The sequence below is a fragment of the Gallus gallus genome, chromosome 25, assembly GCF_016699485.2.
Source record: "Gallus gallus isolate bGalGal1 chromosome 25, bGalGal1.mat.broiler.GRCg7b, whole genome shotgun sequence".
NCBI classification, from domain to species: domain Eukaryota; kingdom Metazoa; phylum Chordata; class Aves; order Galliformes; family Phasianidae; genus Gallus; species Gallus gallus.
In genome coordinates this window covers 449,523-468,010 of record NC_052556.1, presented here as the reverse complement: position 1 = coordinate 468,010, position 18,488 = coordinate 449,523, and the positions used below count along the sequence as shown (strand labels likewise).

Genomic DNA, 18,488 nt, shown 5'->3' with positions numbered 1-18,488 from the left:
CCACCGCCACCACCGCCAACATCACCATCACCACTGCCATCACCACCGCCAACATCGCCATCACCACCGCCAACATCGCCACCACCACCGCCAACATCGCCACCACCACCGCCAACATCGCCACCACCACCGCCAACATCGCCATCACCACCGCCAGTATCACCATCACCACTGCCATCACCACCGCCAACATCACCATCACCACCGCCAACATCACCATCACCACCGCCACCATCACCATCACCACTGCCATCACCACCGCCAGTATCACCATCACCACTGCCACCACCGCCAACATCACCATCACCACTGCCATCACCACCGCCAACATCACCATCACCACCGCCACCACCACCAACATCACCATCACCACCGCCAACATCACCATCACCGCCACCAATATCACAATCACCATCGCCATCACCACCGCCAGTATCACCATCACCACCGCCACCATCACCATCACCACCGCCACCATCACCATCACCACCGCCACCATCACCATCACCACCGCCAACATCACCATCACCATCACCACTGCCATCACCACCGCCATCACCACCGCCAGTATCGCCATCACCACCGCCATCACCATCACCACCGCCACCACTGCCAACATCACCATCCCCACCGCCCCCCGTGCCGCGCCGCCCCCCCGGCGCCCACCGGAACTTGCAGTGCGTCTCCTCCAGGTAGCGGTTGGCCCCACACAGGTGTCCGTTCTCCCCCTCGAAGGCCTTCCGCGCGGCCGCGTGCTGCAGCACTTTGGCGATGGAGCCGAGGCTGCGGCGCTGCTCGGGGCGCAGGGCTGCCCCGGCCGAGACGTCCACGACGTCGAAGCCATCGGGGGCCACCACCGCCGGGTTCATGAAGCGGTAGTAGAGGAGGTTCCCCACCACCTGTAGGGCGGGAGACGGCCGCGCTGGGGAGCCCACGCAGGCTGGAGGGCGGCTCTGCGGGACCCCCAGCACAGAGTGCCCGCGGGAGGTAACCGCTGAGCCGCTCCAGGGAAACCCTTCGACGTGAAGGTCTATACTGGGAGCACTGCACCCATACTGGGAAGCACTGGGACACTCTGTGCTGGGAGCACCAGGTCCCTGCACCCATACTGGGAAGCACTGGGCCATTCTGTGCTGGGAGCACTGGGTCACCCCATACTGGGAGCACTGTGTCCCTGCACCATACTGGGAGCACTGGGTCACCACATACTGGGAAACACTGGGTCACTCTGTGCTGGGAGCACGGGGTCACCCCATACCAGGAGCACTGCGTCCCTGCACCCATACTGGGAAGCACTGGGTCACCACATACTGGGAGCACTGTGTCCCTGCACCCATACTGGGAAGCACCGGGTCACCCCATACTGGGAGCACTGTGTCCCTGCACCCATACTGGGAGCACTGGGTCACTTTGTGCTGGGAGTACTGGGTCACCCCATACTGGGAGCACTGCATCCCTGCACCCATACTGGGAGCACTGGGTCACTCTGTGCTGGGAGCACTGTGTCCCTGCACCCATACTGGGAAGCACCGGGTCACCCCATACTGGGAGCACTGGGCCACTCTGTGCTGGGAGCACCGGGTCACCCCATACTGGGAGCACTGCGTCCCTGCAACCATACTGAGAAGCACCCCCCCCCCCCCCCACTCACACACACACCCAGGGGCTCTGGGAAGCCGACATGGCAGCGCAGTCCCCCAGGCACCTCGCCCACCCCCCCAGCACCTCGCCCACCCCCCCCGGCACCTCGCCCACCCCCCCCGGCACCTCGCCCAGCCCCCCCCCCCGGCACCTCGCCCAGCCCCCCCCCGGCACCTTGTCCAGCTCCTCCTCAGAGGCTTCGGGGAACTTCTCAGCCAGGGATGCCCGCAGGGTTTTGGCCACGTAGCGCATCCCGTAGCTGGAGAGAGCGCAGCGGGAGGTCGGTCAGCGCGCTGCGGGGCCAGGCGCCAAATCCACCGCGGTGCCGTGGGGTCCCATAGGAGTCCCCGTCCCCATCTGCTCCTGCACCCCCCAGAGGAAGCCTTCCTCCTCTGACCCACTTCTTCCTCGCAGGCACAGCCCAACAGCGGAGCGCCCCAACAGCGGAGCGCCCCAACAGCGGAGCGCCCCAACAGCGGAGCGCCCCAACAGCGGAGCGCCCCAACAGCGGAGCGCCCCGGTTGAGACCAAAATCACTTCTGGGGTGTCAGTGGAGGAGCTGACGTCGGTTCTCTCTCCTTATCAGCAGCTCGGATTTACTCCCACAGCGAATAAAGAAACCCCCCCAGCACTCCCCCCCCTCCTGGAACCGCACAGCGGGACGCGGCCCCACCCCGCGGGGTACGCACGGGATCTGATCCACAGAAGAGGTGATGGCAGAGACGAACTTCTCCGTCACGGCGAGGAGGGCGCGCACGGAGGCGTCCAGGCGGCGCCGCACCTCGGGGTGGCACAGTGCTTGTTCAGGGCTCACCTCGTATGGGAGCCCGCTGCGCAAGGACACCGAGTGCCCATCACCACCCCGGCACCGGGATGAGCCCCCACCCAACCCCATCACTCCAAAACCGGGATGAGCCCCCACCCAACCTCAGCACCCCAAAACCGGGCAGAGCCCCCCATCCAACCTCACCACCCCGGCACCGGGATGAGCCCCCACCCAACCTCAGCACCCCAAAACCGGGTTGAGTCCCCACAAAACCTCTCCAACCCCAGCAGCAGCTGAGCTGCCCCACCCAACCCCACCACCCCAAAACCAGGCTGAGCCCCCACCCAACCTCAGCACCCCAAAACCGGGCAGAGCCCCCACCCAACCCCATCACCCCAAAACCGGGCTGAGCCCCCACCCAACCTCACCACCCCGGCACCGGGATGAGCCCCCACCCAACCCCATCACCCCAAAACCGGGTTGAGTCCCCACCCAACCTCAGCACCCCAAAACCAGGCTGAGCCCCCCTATCCCACCTCACCATCCCAGCAGCAGCTGAGCCCCCCACCCAACCTCACCACCCTAGAACCCTGGCACCAGCTGAGCCCCCCACCCAGCCTCGCCACCCCAAAACTGGGCTGAGCCCCCCACCCTGCCTCACCACCCCAAAACCAGGCTGAGCCCCCCACCCAACCTCACCACTCCAAAACCAGGCTGAGCCCCCACCCAACCTCTCCAACCCCAGCAGCAGCTGAGCTGCCCCACCCAACCTCACCACCCCAAAACCGGGTGGATCCCCCACCCCACAACCCCAGCAGCAGCTGAGCCCCCCACCCAACCTTACCACCCTGGAACCCTGGCACCAGCTGAACCCCCCACCCAACCTCACCACCCCAAAACTGGGCTGAGCCCCCCACCCCACCTCACCACCCTGGATCCCTGGCACGAGCTGAGCTCCCCACCCAACCTTACCAACCTGGCAACCCGGCACAGAGTGAGCCCCCCACCCAACCTCAGCACTGGACTGAGCCCCCCACCCAACCTCAGCACCCCGACACCGAGCCAAGTCCCCCAGCCCCACCACCCCACCCCGTCCCCCCAGCGCCGCTCTGAGCCCCCCGCCCCACCTCACCACGGTGGCTCCCTGGCACCAGCTGAGCCCCCCACCCAACCTTACCAACCTGGCACAGAGTGAGCCCCCCACCCAACCTCAGCACCACAGCAGCAGCAGCAGCTGAGCCCCCCACCTCACCATGCCAGCACCGGGCTGAGCCCCCCACCCAACCTCAGCACTGGGCTGAGCCCCCCACCCAACCTCAGCACCCCGACACTGAGCCAAGCCCCCCAGCCCCACCACCCCACCCCGTCCCCCCAGCGCCGCTCTGAGCCCCCCGCCCCACCTCACCACCCTGGCTCCCTGGCACGAGCTGAGCCCCCCACCCAACCTTACCAACCTGGCAACCTGGCACAGAGTGAGCCCCCCACCCAACCTCAGCACTGGGCTGAGCCCCCCACCCAACCTCACCACCCTGGCTCCCTGGCACCAGCTGAGCCCCCCACCCAACCTTACCAACCAGGCAACTCGGCACAGAGTGAGCCCCCCACCCAACCTCAGCACCACAGCAGCAGCAGCAGCTGAGCCCTCCACCTCACCATGCCAGCACCGGGCTGAGCCCCCCACCCAACCTCAGCACCCCGACACCGAGCCAAGCCCCCCAGCCCCACCCCGTCCCCCCAGCGCCGCTCTGAGCCCCCCGCCCCACCTCACCACGGTGGCTCCGTGGCACCAGCTGAGCCCCCCACCCAACCTCAGCACCACAGCAGCAGCAGCTGAGCCCCCCACCTCACCATGCCAGCACCGGGCTGAGCCCCCCACCCAACCTCAGCACCCCGACACCGAGCCAAGCCCCCCAGCCCCACCGCCCCACCCCGTCCCCCCAGCGCCGCTCTGAGCCCCCCGCCCCACCTCACCACCCTGGCTCCCTGGCACGAGCTGAGCCCCCCACCCAACCTTACCAACCTGGCAACCCGGCACAGAGTGAGCCCCCCACCCAACCTCAGCACCACAGCAGCAGCAGCAGCTGAGCCCTCCACCTCACCATGCCAGCACCGGGCTGAGCCCCCCACCCAACCTCAGCACCGGGCTGAGCCCCCCACCCAACCTCAGCACCCCGACACCGAGCCAAGCCCCCCGGCCCCACCCCCCCCCCCCCCGTCCCCCCAGCGCCGCTCTGAGCCCCCCGCCCCACCTCACCACCCTGGATCCCTGGCACCAGCTGAGCCCCCCACCCAACCTTACCAACCTGGCAACCTGGCACAGAGTGAGCCCCCCCACCCAACCTCAGCACCGGGTTGAGCCCCCCACCCAACCTCAGCACCGGGCTGAGCCCCCCACCCAACCTCAGCACCCCGACACCGAGCCAAGCCCCCCAGCCCCACCGCCCCACCCCGTCCCCCCAGCGCCGCTCCGAGCCCCCCGCCCCACCTCACCTCCTCTGCCCGCTCTGCGACTCGGCCTGGTTGACCCACGCCTTGTAGATGTCCACGGGGTCGGTGCGGATGCTGAGGGTGGCGTCCCGCAGCACCTCCCGCACCGGGCGGCCCAGGATGTGGCGCAGCGCGCTCCGCCCGCGGGCGCTGCGGTAGAATCCGACCACCATTCGGATGACGGCGGCGTTCCCCGTCAGGACGTCGTGGATGCGCTCCACTCTGCACCTGTAGGCGGACGGGGCTGAGCACGGCGCGGCTCACCTGCCCGCTCCGAAAGTAACGCCTGCTATTTATCGCCTTGGCAACTGCAACAGCTGCGGCTCGTGCAACGGTGCGCTGCGATGGAGGGGATTTCCCAACTGCACAACCGCTTTTCTGACCGTCACCGCTGTCAGCTCAGCGCTTCGGCCGGCGGTGAGCGACGCCGACGCACCGCGGGGATCACTGCCACCGTGGGGCTGAGCAGCAGCCGTGAGCCCGGGAGGGGCTTTGCACAGAGCCATAAAGCCGCTCAGGTTGGAAAAGACCTCCGAGAGCACCGAGTCCAACCACAGCCCGACCCAACGGCACTGCCAGCAGCCCTCTGCTACACCGCATCCCGGAGCACCGCATCCCGGAGCACCGCATCCCCGAGCACCGCATCCCCGAGCACCGCCTCCAGGTGGATCCCAACACCCCCAGACGGGGCCTCAGCCCCCCCCCAGAGCCCATCCCAGCGCTTCACAGCCTCAATCTGCACAGGAGTGTTTCCTGACATCCAACCCAAACCCGCCCTGCTGCAACTGGAGGCCGTTTCCCCTCCTCCTGTCGCTGCCAGCAGTGAGCAGAGCCCAGCCCCGCTCTGCTGCCGTCACCTTTCGGGTCCTGGCAGAGAGCAATAAGGGCTCCCCTCAGCCTCCTCTTTGGGTCCTGGCAGAGAGCAATAAGGGCTCCCCTCAGCCTCCTCTTTGGGTCCTGGCAGAGAGCAATAAGGGCTCCCCTCAGCCTCCTCTTTGGGTCCTGGCAGAGAGCAATAAGGGCTCCCCTCAGCCTCCTCTTCCCCGGACCAAACAGCCGCAGTTCCTTCAGTCTCTCCGAGGCCATATTCTCCCAGCCCTTCCCCAGCCTCGCTGCCCATCTCTGGACCTTCTCCAGCACCTCCACGTCCTTTCCGTGCCGAGCTGCCCAAAGCCGCACGCAGCTCTCAAGGTGAGGCCTCACCGATGCTGAGCACGGGGCAGAATGACTTCCAGTCCCGCTCCCATTCCTGACCCAAACCAGGATTCCATCGGTCTCCTTGGCCACACCGTGAGTCCCATTCAGCCCACCGCCCATCAGCACACCGAGGTCCCTTCCCACCAGGCGGCTTTCAGCCACCCCTCCCCACGCCTGTAGGGTTGCGTGGGGTCGCTGTGACCAAAGTGCAGGACCCGACGCTCGGCCCTATTGAGACTCACACAGTTTGCCTCTGCCCATCCACTCAGCCTATCCAGGTCCCTCTGTGCCGCCTTTCTTCCCCCGGGCAGATCAACGCTCCCTCCCAGCTCGGTGTCGCCTGCACACTTACTGAGGGTGCATTCGATCCCCTCATCGAGATCGTTAACGAAGACGTTAATAGGAGCAGCCCCGTGCTGAGCGCTGGGGGACACCGCTCGTGCCTGCGGTGTAACTGCATGGAGCGGAGCACAGCACAGCGCGCGCCCACCCCACAGCTCTCCCATGGGTGCCAAAGGCTGCATGAAGTCCAGGAGAGCACAACGACGGCCCTAAAAGCCCTTCTGACCGCCACCCCCCACACTTCGCCCTCACGGCGTTCCTCAGCCGCCAGCGGTGATGGAGTGGGGGGCAGCGGTGCAGCGCAGGACCCCCATCCTGCTAAGGGGCAGCGTATGGGCGCCTGCACAGAGCCTGACTTTGCAGCTGCACATCTGACTGCAGCTCTGTTCGTTCCACTCGGAGACGTGCAGCGCTCGCTAAAACGAAGCTTTTGCCAAACATACCCCAAAATTGGCCTTTTTTTCCCCTGCAATCTCAACGCCCATCCTCAGATCTCTTTACCAAGGCAGACCCTGAGCAGGGTCGTGGTCAGGGTTATCCCCCCCCGCCCCGGACCCCCACCTGATCTCCTCCTGCAGGGCCGCCTTGAAGAGCTGCAGCAGCAGATACCCCTCCCGCGGGTGGGAGGCGTAGCTGTACAGCGTGAAGACGACGGGCTGCAGGAAGGCGGTGGATTTGTTCTGGGGCACCTGGAACAGCAGCCGGGCCAGGTAGGTGGGCTGCGTCTGCGGGGGGGGGGAGCAGAACAGAGAGCTGTGCTCAGCTCCAGCGCCTCAGAGTAGAGGGGAATGGGGGGGAATGGGGACCCCCCCCCCCCACCTGCAGCAGGTAGAAGAGGTGTTGGTACGCCTCCAGCTTCTGCCGCTTCTCCTTGCTGAGCGATTTGAGCCCCTTCTGCTTGTCCAGGCACATCAGCTCCGACAGCTGCTCCCGGTTCTTCCTGGTCAGCTTCCTGCACTGGGACACCACCTCCTGCGGGGGGGGGGGAGGGGGGGGTCCGGGGCACCAACACATCCGTATGGTTGGGTGAGACCCGCGGGGACACCCCGACCCACCCCCCCCTTACCTCCATCCCCAGCATCGCTGTGGTTGGAAAAGACCACCGAGGTGGCCCAGCCCACCCACGGGCCCCCAACCAGCGCCCATTGGGAGGGGTCTTTTCCACTGCCCATAGATGCAGTGATTGGGGGGGGAGGGGGGGGTTGTTGAGTCGGGCTGGATGACCCCACAGCTCTTCTCCAACCATAATGACCCAAAGCTCATCCATTCCAACCCCACCACAACACTAAGATCATCCAGTCCAACCCCACCCCATCACCCCACCACCTCCAAGCACAGCGCCCCCCCAGGCAGCCCATTCAGGCACACTGAAGCCATAACCCCATCCTCACCCCCCCCCACCTGCAGCGTGACGCGGGTTCCGGACCAGCAGCCCGATCTGGATGTCCATGAGGCTCAGGTCGCCCTCCAGCTGTTGGCTCGCACGGATCCTTTTGGCCACCTCCTCCCGCAGCCGCAGCACCTCCGCCTCCTCCACGAAGTCGCTCTGGTTCTGCTCCAGGACGTGGATGAAGCGCCGCACGGCGCCCAGCGGGGGGCTCCGCTCATGGACTGCGCCGGGCACAGTCAGCGTCAGCACTGCGAGCCCAGCGGGGGGAGGGGGCGGGGACTGGGAGCGCTGGGAGACCTGGACTGGGAGTGCTGGGAGCTCTGGGACACCCTATACTAGGACACCCCATACTGGGAGTACTAGGACACTTCATATTGGGAGCACTGGGACACCCCGTACTGGGACACCCCATACTGGGAGTGCTGGGACACCCCGTAGTGGGACACCCTGTACTGGGAGCACTGGGACACCCCATACTGGGACACCCCGTACTGGGAGCGCTGGGACACCCTATACTGGGAGCGCTGGGACACTTCATACTGGGAGCGCTGGGACACCCTATACTGGGAGACCCCGTACTGGGAGTGCTGGGACACCCCATACTGGGACACCCCATACTGGAAGTGCTGGGACACCCCATACTGGGACACCCCGTACTGGGAGCGCTGGGACACCCCATACTGGAAGTGCTGGGACACCCCATACTGGGACACCCCGTACTGGGAGCGCTGGGACACCCCGTACTGGGAGCACTAGGACACCCCGTACTGGGACACCCCATACTAGGAGCGCTGGGACACCCCGGACTGGGACACCCCGGACTGGGAACGCTGGGACACCCCATACTGGGACACCCTATACTGAGAGCTCTGGGACACTTCATATTGGGAGCACTGGGACACCCCGTACTAGGAGTGCTGGGACACTTCATATTGGGAGCGCTGGGACACCCTATACTGGGACACTCTGTACTGGGAGCACTGCAACACTTCATATTGGGAGCACTGGGACACCCCGTACTGGGACACCCCATACTGGGAGCGCTGGGACGCCTCATATTGGGAGAGCTGGGACACCTCATAACTGGGACACCCCGTACTGGGAGTGCTGGGACACCCCATACTGGGGCACCCCGTACTGGGAGCACTGGGACACCACGTACTGGGACACCCGTACTGGGATACCCCGTGCTGGGAGCACTGGGACACCCCATACTGGGAGCACTGGGACACCCCATACTGGGACAGCCCGTACTGGGAGCGCTGGGACACCCCACACTGGGAGCACTGTCTCCCTCTGCCCATACTGGGTAGGCACTGGGTCCCCGTGCCCTGTACTGGGAGCATTGGATCACCGGGTCACCCTATACTGGCAGCACTGGGTCGCCCTATACTGGAAAGGCGCTGCGCCCCCGTGCCCTGTACTGGGAGCACTGGGTTGCTGCAGCTCACGCTGGGAGCACCCCCTACCCCCCACCCCCCCGCGCTCACCCAGCATCCTGTAGTCCCCGCGGGCTTTGTTAGCTCTCACAAAAGCCTGGATCTTAACGACAGCTCCGATCTGCCGGGACCAAAAAGGGCATCAGGACATCAGGACGTGTCCCTGCACCAGGACCCAGACCCCATGGCAGCACCTGCAACCCACGGTGCTGGCACCCAGACCCCATGAGAGCACCCAGACCCCATGGCAGCACCCGCAACCCACGGTGGCGGCACCCGGACCCCATGAGAGCACCTAGACCCCACAGTGGTGACACCCGGCCCACCCCCCCTAGCAGCACCCGGACCCCACAGTGGCGGCACTCGGACCCCATGAGAGCACCCAGATCCCACGGTGGTGGCACCTGGACCCCACAGTGCTGGCACCTGGAACCCACGGCAGCACCCAGACCCCACAGTGGTGGCACCCAGACCCCACAGCATCACCCAGACCCCACAGTGGTGGCACCCAGACTCCATGACAGCACCCGGACCCCCCGGCATCACCCAGACCCCACAGTGGTAGCACCCAGTCCCTATGGCAGCACCTGGACCCCACAGTGGTGACACCCAGACCCCCCCCGGCAGCACCTGGACCCCACAGTGGCGGCACCCAGACCCCATGAGAGCACCCAGATCCCACAGTGGTGGGACCTGGACCCCACAGCAGCACCCAGACCCCACAGTGGTGACACCCAGTCCCCATGGCAGCACCTGAACCCCACAGTGGTGACACCCAGACCCCCCCCAGCATTACCCAGACCCCACAGTGGCGGCACCCGGACCCCATGGCAGCACCTGAACCCCACAGAGGTGGCACCCAGACCCCCCCCCGGCATCACCCAGACCCCACAGAGGTGGAACCCAGACCCCACAGTGGCGGCACCCAGTCCCCATGGCAGCACCTGAACCCCACAGTGGTGGCACCCAGACTCCATGACAGCACCCGGACCCCACAGCATCACCCAGACCCCACAGTGGTGGCACCCAGTCCCCATGGCAGCACCTGAACCCCACAGTGGTGACACCCAGACCCCCCCCCGGCAGCACCTGGACCCCACAGTGGCGGCACCCGGACCCCATGAGAGCACACGGACCCCACAGTGGTGGCACCCAGACCCCATGAGAGCACCTGGATCCCACAGTGGTGGCACCCAGACCCCACAGCATCACCCAGACCCCATGAGAGCACCCAGACCCCACAGTGGCGGCACCCAGACTCCATGAGAGCACCCGGACCCCACGGCAGCACCCAGACCCCACGGCATCACCCAGACCCCGTGGCAGCACCTGAACCCCACAGAGGTGGCACCCAGTCCCCTGGCAGCACCTGGACCCCACAGTGGCGGCACGCGGACCCCACGGTGCTCTCAGGGATCCCTCCTCAGCCTTTCCAGCTGTCAGCTGCACCGCTGCGCTGTGTGCCCACAGCCTTCCTTCTCCCAGACCCCCCTCCGTCAGAGACCTCAAAGCCTCCGGTGGGTTTTTGGAGCACTTTTCTCTCCCTGCCCATCCCGGAGCTCACCACCCCCATGGGCGGCTGCACCCACGCCGTCTCCTTCCCCCACCCCCACCCCTACCCCCACCCTCCTCCCTCCCCAGAAGCCCTCCAGGGGCTGCGGGGCGCAGTGCACACAGCAGGGGGGGTTCAGCCCCCCCCCCATCACTCACATTCCTCCTGAAGTAGCGCAGCCTCTCCTGGTACCTTTTCCGAGCCCTCCACATCCTCACGGCCGCTTGGATCTGCGGGAGACGCCCCATCAGAACCGGGAGGGACGTGGGGGGGGTTGGGGGTGGGTGGGGAGGGACAGCTCTGCTTCCGCACGGTGCGACCACTCACGGAGCGCCCATCAGTGAGCACAGCGCTGGGGGTGGGGGGGGGGTGGGACCCATAGGAGCACCAATGTGGGGAGAGGGCATAACCTGGGAGCACTGGGACACCCCATACTGGGAGCACTGGGTACCCCTGCCCCATACTGGGAGCACTGGAACACCCCATACTGGGAGCACTGGGTCACCCCACACTGGGAGCACTGGGTCACCCCACACTGGGAGCACTAGGTACCCCTGCCGCATACTGGGAGCACTGGAACACCCCATACTGGGAGCACTGGGACACCCCTGCCCCATACCGGGGAGTCGTGAGTCTCTGGACTTGCTACTGGGAGCACTGGGTTGTCCCATACTGGGAAGCTCTGGGTCTTTGGGTTTGATACTGGAAGCACTGTGTCCCTGTACTGGGAGCACTGGGTCACCCCATACCGGGAGCACTGAGTGCCTGCACCCATACTGGGAGCACTGGGTACCCTCGCCCCACACTGGGAGCACTGGGTACCCCCGCCCCATACTGGGAGCCTTAAGTCTCTGGGCTTGCTACTGGGAGCACTGGGTTGTCCCATACTGGGAAGCTCTGGGTCTTTGGGCTCGATACTGAAAGCACTGTGTCCCTGTACCCCGTAATGGGAGTACTAGGTCCCTACACCCCATACTGGAAGCACTGGATCACCCCATACAGAGAGCACTCAGTGCCTGCACCCCATACTGGGAGCACTGGGTTGTCCCATACTGGGAGCACTGAGTGCCTGCACCCCATACTGGGAGCACTGAGTGCCTGCACCCCACACTGGGAGCACTGGGTCACCCCACACTGGGAGCACTGGGTCACCCCATACAGAGAGCATTCAGTGCCTGCACCCATACTGGGAGCACTGGGTCACCCCACACTGGGAGCACAGCCCCCCAGCACGGCCCGGCTGCTCCACTCCCCCATAGCAGAGCAGGAAGGGACGCGCCGCATTCCTTGCCGGTGACACAGAGGTGTGAGCCGGGGATGAAGGCAGAGGAGGCCAACCTTGACCACGGCGTCCCCGTGGGCTCGCAGGTAGTGCAGGCGCTGCAGGTAAGCCTTGCGCTGCCGGTAGCCCCTCCAGGAAGCCTGGGGGAGAGCCGGGGGGGGGCTGAGGTTGGAAAAGCGCACCGCGGTCATCCGGTCCGACCACCAACCCATCCCACCGGGCCCACTCCCACCACCGGCGAGTTATTACGGTCGGAAAAGGCTTCCGTGAGTGGGTATGGTGGGACGGGTTGGTGGTTGGACTCAACGATTGTAGACTTTACCTCCAACGAGTCCGACCATCAACCCATCCCCACCACGCTTAGTAATAGAGTCATTCGATAACTAAGGTTGGAAAAGAGCCCCGAGGTCATCAAGGCCAACCATCAACCCATCCCCACCACGCTTAGTGATAGAACCATTCGATAATTAAGGTTGGAAAAGAGCCCCGAGGTCATCAAGGCCAACCATCAACCCATCCCCACCACGCTTAATGATAGAATCATTCGATAATTAAGGTTAGAAAAGAGCCCCGAGGTCATCAAGGCCAACCATCAACCCATCCCCACTGTGCTCAGTTATAGAGTCATTCAACAATTGAGGTTGGAAAAGAGCTCCGAGGCCATCAAGGCCACCCCCAGCCCATCCCCACACTGCACCCACAGAGTCGTTGAGGATGGAAGAGACCTCCAAAGACCACCCAGCCCGACTGCCGGCCCACCCCGCGGCGCCCATTCACGGAATCACGATGGCTGGGAAAAGACCCCCAGAACCATCCAGCCCACCGCTGAGCCACCCCCGCCACGTCCTCTGCTGGACTCAGCCGGGTTGGGGGAGCCCTCCGAGATCACCCAACCCCACCCAACCCCCACCTCCCTGCCCACCAACCGCATCCCTCCGCACCGCATCCCTACAGGGGTGGCAGCCCCGCACAACCCGAGCCGACGTCGCCCAACCTTCCGGCTCTGCTCCCGAGACCCAAACCCGAACCTCCCCCTCCGCAACGTGAGGCCACCACCGCCATCACTGCCACCCCGAGAAGAGACCGACCCCACGGTGCCGCCCACCTGGATCCGCACGGCCGCCGTGTGCCGCCGGCGCAGGGCCACGAAGCGCCGCCGCGCCAGGAAGCCGCGCAGGAGGGCCTGCAGCCCGACCACCGCCGCCATGTTGGACGCCCAGAGGCGCTGGCGGTCGTGCGCGGCGGTCACGCGGGTGATGACGGACTGCGGGGACACAAAGCGTTGGGTTGGGTGAGCCCCACCACCTCCCGTACGGTCCTACAGGTTGGGAACAATTCCCAGTGTCGCCCAGCCCAACGCCGACCCCCAGGCGTTGGCCAATCCAACGCTGCCCAGCCCAATACCACCCCCTCCCAACATCACCCAGCCCAACGTTGTCCAGACCACCCCCAGACCCCCAAACATCACCCAGTCCAACACCAATGCAACACCAACCGCCCCCCCAGCCCAACGTCACCCAGCCCAACACCAACCCCCCAACATCACCCAGCCCAACACCAACCCAACACCAAACCCCCACCGCCACCCAATCCAATGCCAACCCTCCAACACCACCCAGCCCAACATCAACACAACACCAACCCCCCAACACCACCCAGCCCAACGCCAACCACCCAAACATCACCCAGTCCAATACCAATCCAACACCAACCCCCCCCCCAAACATCACCCAGTCCAACACCAGCCCCCAAGCATTGCCCAGTCCAACACCAACCCCCCACCACCACCCAGCCCAACATTGTCCAGACCAACTCCCCCCCCCGACATCACCCAGTCCAATGACAACCCAACACCAATCCCCCCAACGCTACCCAGTCCAATGCCAACCCCCCAACACCACCCAGCCCAACGCCAACCCAACACCAACCCCACAACACCACCCAGTCCAATGCCAGCCCCCAAACATTGCCCAGTCCAACACCAACCCCCCCCCAACACCACCCAGCCCAACATTGTCCAGACCAACCCCCCCAAACAACACCAATCCCCCCAATGCCACCCAGTCCAATGCCAACCCCCAAGCATTGCCCAGCCCAGCAATGCCCAGCCCCATACCAACCCCTCAATGTTGCCCAGTCCAATGCCAACCAGTCCAATGTCAGCCCCTCAACATCACCCAGTCCAGCACCAACCCCCCCAATACCGCCCAGTCCAATGCCAACCCCCCAGCATCACCCAGTCCAACACCAACCCCCAATGTTAACCCCTCAACGTCCTCCATTCCAACACCAACCCAACGCCAACCCCCCAACGTCACCCAGTCCAACACTGCCCACTCCAACACCAACCTCCCAACATCTCCCAGCCCAACACCAATACCCCATCCCAGCGCTGCCCTACCCAACACCCACCCCCACACCACACCACCTCAATCACGTCCCTCAGTGCCACGTCTAAACAAAGATCCACCAAAGTCTACGTTAAAAGCTCCATGCAGATATTTTGCCACAGGAGTGAGGGACCTTTCAGCACTCCCCTCACCGAGGAGGACCCCCATAGGGCAGCAGTTGGTTGCCATTAAAAGCGGGCGGCAGTTCAGAGGGTGTACAAATAAGGACCTCAAAGCCAGAGCGGGGTCTGACCGTCACCGGTGTGTAACCAGAATGGGCCTGCTTCTTTGACTTCCAATTCAGAGGGCACAAAATCAAAATGCTCAATAGGAAAAAAATCCAAGAAATCAAAGGAAAAAGCCACTGTGCTCATTTACACCAACATTATAAGTTGGTAAGAAAAAGTTGTTTGGCTTTTTTTATTCCATGAAAAAGTAACTCCTCTGACCCTATAGATCAGGAAACATCGGATCGCAGCACAGCTGAGGTGGAAGTTACCCTACAGATCGTGGAATCATAGCACAATTGAGTTGGAAGGGATCTTATATATAATAGAACCATGGGATCACAGCATGTTTGGGTTGGGAGGGATCCGATGGATCACTGAACATGGAATTGGAGCACAGTTACGTTGGAAGTTGCCCTATAGATCATGGAATTGTAGCACTGTTGGGTTGGAAAGGATTCTACAGATCATAGAACATGGAGTCAGAGCACAGCTGGGTTGGAAGTTGCCCTATAGATCATGGAAGCGTAGCACTGTTGGGTTGGAAAGGATTCTATAGATCATAGAACATGGAGTCAGAGCACAGCTGGGTTGGGAGTTGCCCTATAGATCATGGAAGCGTAGCACTGTTGGGTTGGAAGGGGTCCTTACAGATCATGGAATGTGGGATCACAACACAGTTGCGTTGGAAGCTGCCTACAGATCATGGAATCAGAGCACAGTTGGGCTGGAAAGGATCCTATAGACTATAGAACCGTGGGATCACAGCACTGCTGGGCTGAGAGGGATCCTATAGATCATGGAATCATAGCATTGTTGGGTTGGAAGGGATTCCACTGATAATAGAACCGTGGGATGACACGTTTGGGTTGGGAGGGATCCTATAGATCACTGAACATGGAATCGGAGCACTGTTGGGTTAGAAGGGATTCTATAGATCGAGGAACGTGGGGTCATAGCGTGGTTGGGTTGGAAATTGGCCAATAGATCATGGAATCACAGCACTGTTGGGTTGTAAGGGATCCTATAGATCCTGCAACATGATCACAGCACGGCTGGGTTGGAAGAGATCCTACAGATCAAAGAACATGGGATCACAGCACGGCTGGGTTGGAAGAGATCCTACAGATCAGGGAACATGGGATCACAGCACGGCTGGGTTGGAAAGGATCCTACAGATCAGGGAACATGGGATCACAGCACGGCTGGGTTGGAAAGGATCCTACAGATCAAAGAACATGGGATCACAGCACGGCTGGGTTGGAAAGGATCCTACAGATCAAAGAACATGGAATCAGAGCATGGCTGGGTTGGAAAGGATCCTACAGATCAAAGAACATGGGATCACAGCACAGCTGGGTTGGAAAGGATCCTATAGAATTGTGGGACTGCAGCACAGTGGGGTCGGGAGGAACGTGAGAGGTAATGGTGTTTTTGCAGTGGGAGCTTCCAGTATCTCCGTATGCAGCGGAGGCCCTGACTGAACTCATAACCTCGCTGTGAGACAGCGATGGGTGTTACTGCTCATCAGGAAAGCTGCTGAGCTCAGGGAGGCTGAGAGTGGGGCGCTCTGACTTGGAAGATGAGGGGAATAGGAGGGGTGGGAGAGGCGGCATAGGGCGGCATAGGGCGGCATAGGGCGGGGATGTGCTGACTTTGAAACATCGCCCTCCTCTCCCAGCCCAAAGCACAGCTAACCCAGCAGGTTGGTAACAGCCCGCACTCGGGGGACGCTGGAAACCCCCAAATGATGTCAGGGCTGTATCTCTGATCCAAGCAGACTTCATTGGCATTGCAATGGCCGCCACCCCGCAATGCGGAGCGCTCCCATGGGCACGACAGGGCACCTTTGTGCCTCGTCTTCCCCGCGCCCACCCCCTGCCCCGTTTCCCCATCGGGGGTACCCCGGCACTCGGGTGGGATTGAGACAGCACGAGATGAGGGAAATACGGGGGGTGGGAGAAAATAGTACAGGAGAGCATGGAGAGCACAGGACAGGACGGACGTGCTAACCTTAAATATTGCCCCCATATCGGCGTACACAGCAGAACGGGTGTGCTAATTTTGAAATACCGGAGATATTCCAAAGTCCAAAGCATACTTGAAGACAACAGTTAACAGTCCGTACATGGAGACGTATCGTAGCAGCAGCACTGGGAAGGCTGTGAGCCTGAGATGCTCCACCAATGAGTGCCAGGGGAGCAAAACCTGCGTTGGGTTCGGGGGATACAAAGGAGCGGATTGCGCTGATCGGCTGTGCAGTTCCGCCCTTTGGCCAGCAGGGGGCGGGCGTCCATTACTGCAGTACGGAATAGACTTCGCGGCTCTCGCGAAGGTCTTTGCCTGAATAGAAATCTTTGATTCTGAGTGACTCAGAAAGGGACCCTACAGATCACGGGACGTGGAGTCATAGCACAGCTGGGCTGGAAGTTGCCCTATAGATCATGGGATCACAGCACTGCTGGGTTGGAAGGGACCCTACAGATCACGGGACGTGGAGTCATAGCACAGCTCGGCTGGAAGTTGCCCTATAGATCATGGGATCACAGCACTGCTGGGTTGGAAGGGATCCTATAAGACTATAGAACCATGGCATCACAGCACAGTTGGGTTAGAAGTTGCCTATAGATCATAGAATCAGAGCAGGATTGGGTTGGAAGGGACCCTACAGATCACGGGACGTGGAGTCATAGCACAGCTGGGCTGGAAGTTGCCCTATAGATCATGCGATCACAGCACTGCTGGGTTGGAAGGGACCCTACAGATCACGGGACGTGGAGTCATAGCACAGCCGGGCTGGAAGTTGCCCTATAGATCATGGGATCACAGCACTGCTGGGTTGGAAGGGATCCTATAAGACTATAGAACCATGGCATCACAGCACAGTTGGGTTAGAAGTTGCCTATAGATCATAGAATCAGAGCAGGATTGGGTTGGAAGGGACCCTACAGATCACGGGACATGGAGTCATAGCACAGCTGGGCTGGACGTTGCCCCATAGATCACGGAATCAGAGCACAATTCTGTTGGAAAGGACCCTATAGGCTACAGAACCATGGGATCACAGCACTGCTGGGTTGGATGTTGCCCTACGGACCACGGAATCAGAGCACAGTTGGGTTGGAAAGGATCCTATAAGACTATAGAACCGTGGCATCACAGCACAGTTGGGTTGGAAGTTGCCCTATAGATCACGGAATCAGAGCACAATTGGGTTGGAAAGGACCCTATAGGCTACAGAACCATGGGATCACAGCACTGCTGGGTTGGATGTTGCCCTACGGACCATGGAATCAGAGCACAGTTGGGTTGGAAAGGATCCTGTAAGACTATAGAACTGTGGCATCACAGCACAGTTGGGTTGGAAGTTGCCCTATAGATCACGGAATCAGAGCAGGATTGGGTTGGAAGGGATCCTACAGACTATAGAATTATAGGATCGCAGCACAGTTGGGTTGGAAGGGATCCTGTAGGTCACGGAATCAGAGCACAGTTGGGTTGGAAATGACCCTATAGACTACAGAACCATGGGATCACACCACAGCTGGGTTGGATGTTGCCCTACAGGTCATGGAATCAGAGAACAGTTGGGCTGGAAAGGATCCTATAGACCACAGAACCACGGGATCACAGCATGGTTGGGTTGGAAGTTGCCCTATAGATCACGGAATCAGAGCATAGCTGGGTTGGAAAGGATCCTATGAGACCATAGAACCGTGGGATCGGAGCACTGTTGGGTTGGAAGGGATCCTGTAGGTCACGGAATCGGAGCACA

The 18,488-nt window shown here is 62.3% G+C and overlaps 1 protein-coding gene across 1 annotated transcript in view; it reads right to left on the bottom strand.

Annotated features, from left to right (window-relative positions):
• Positions 1 to 18,488, bottom strand: part of LOC101749531 (ras GTPase-activating-like protein IQGAP3-like) — a 33,377-nt gene that overhangs the window by 7,644 nt on the left and 7,245 nt on the right. Inside the window, 12 exon segments of the mRNA XM_040652464.2 lie at positions 667 to 899; positions 1,816 to 1,900; positions 2,331 to 2,471; positions 4,898 to 5,122; positions 6,995 to 7,158; positions 7,253 to 7,405; positions 7,835 to 7,849; positions 7,851 to 8,044; positions 9,314 to 9,383; positions 10,973 to 11,044; positions 12,153 to 12,236; positions 13,202 to 13,360. Coding sequence (XP_040508398.1) covers positions 667 to 899; positions 1,816 to 1,900; positions 2,331 to 2,471; positions 4,898 to 5,122; positions 6,995 to 7,158; positions 7,253 to 7,405; positions 7,835 to 7,849; positions 7,851 to 8,044; positions 9,314 to 9,383; positions 10,973 to 11,044; positions 12,153 to 12,236; positions 13,202 to 13,360 — 1,595 coding nt within the window.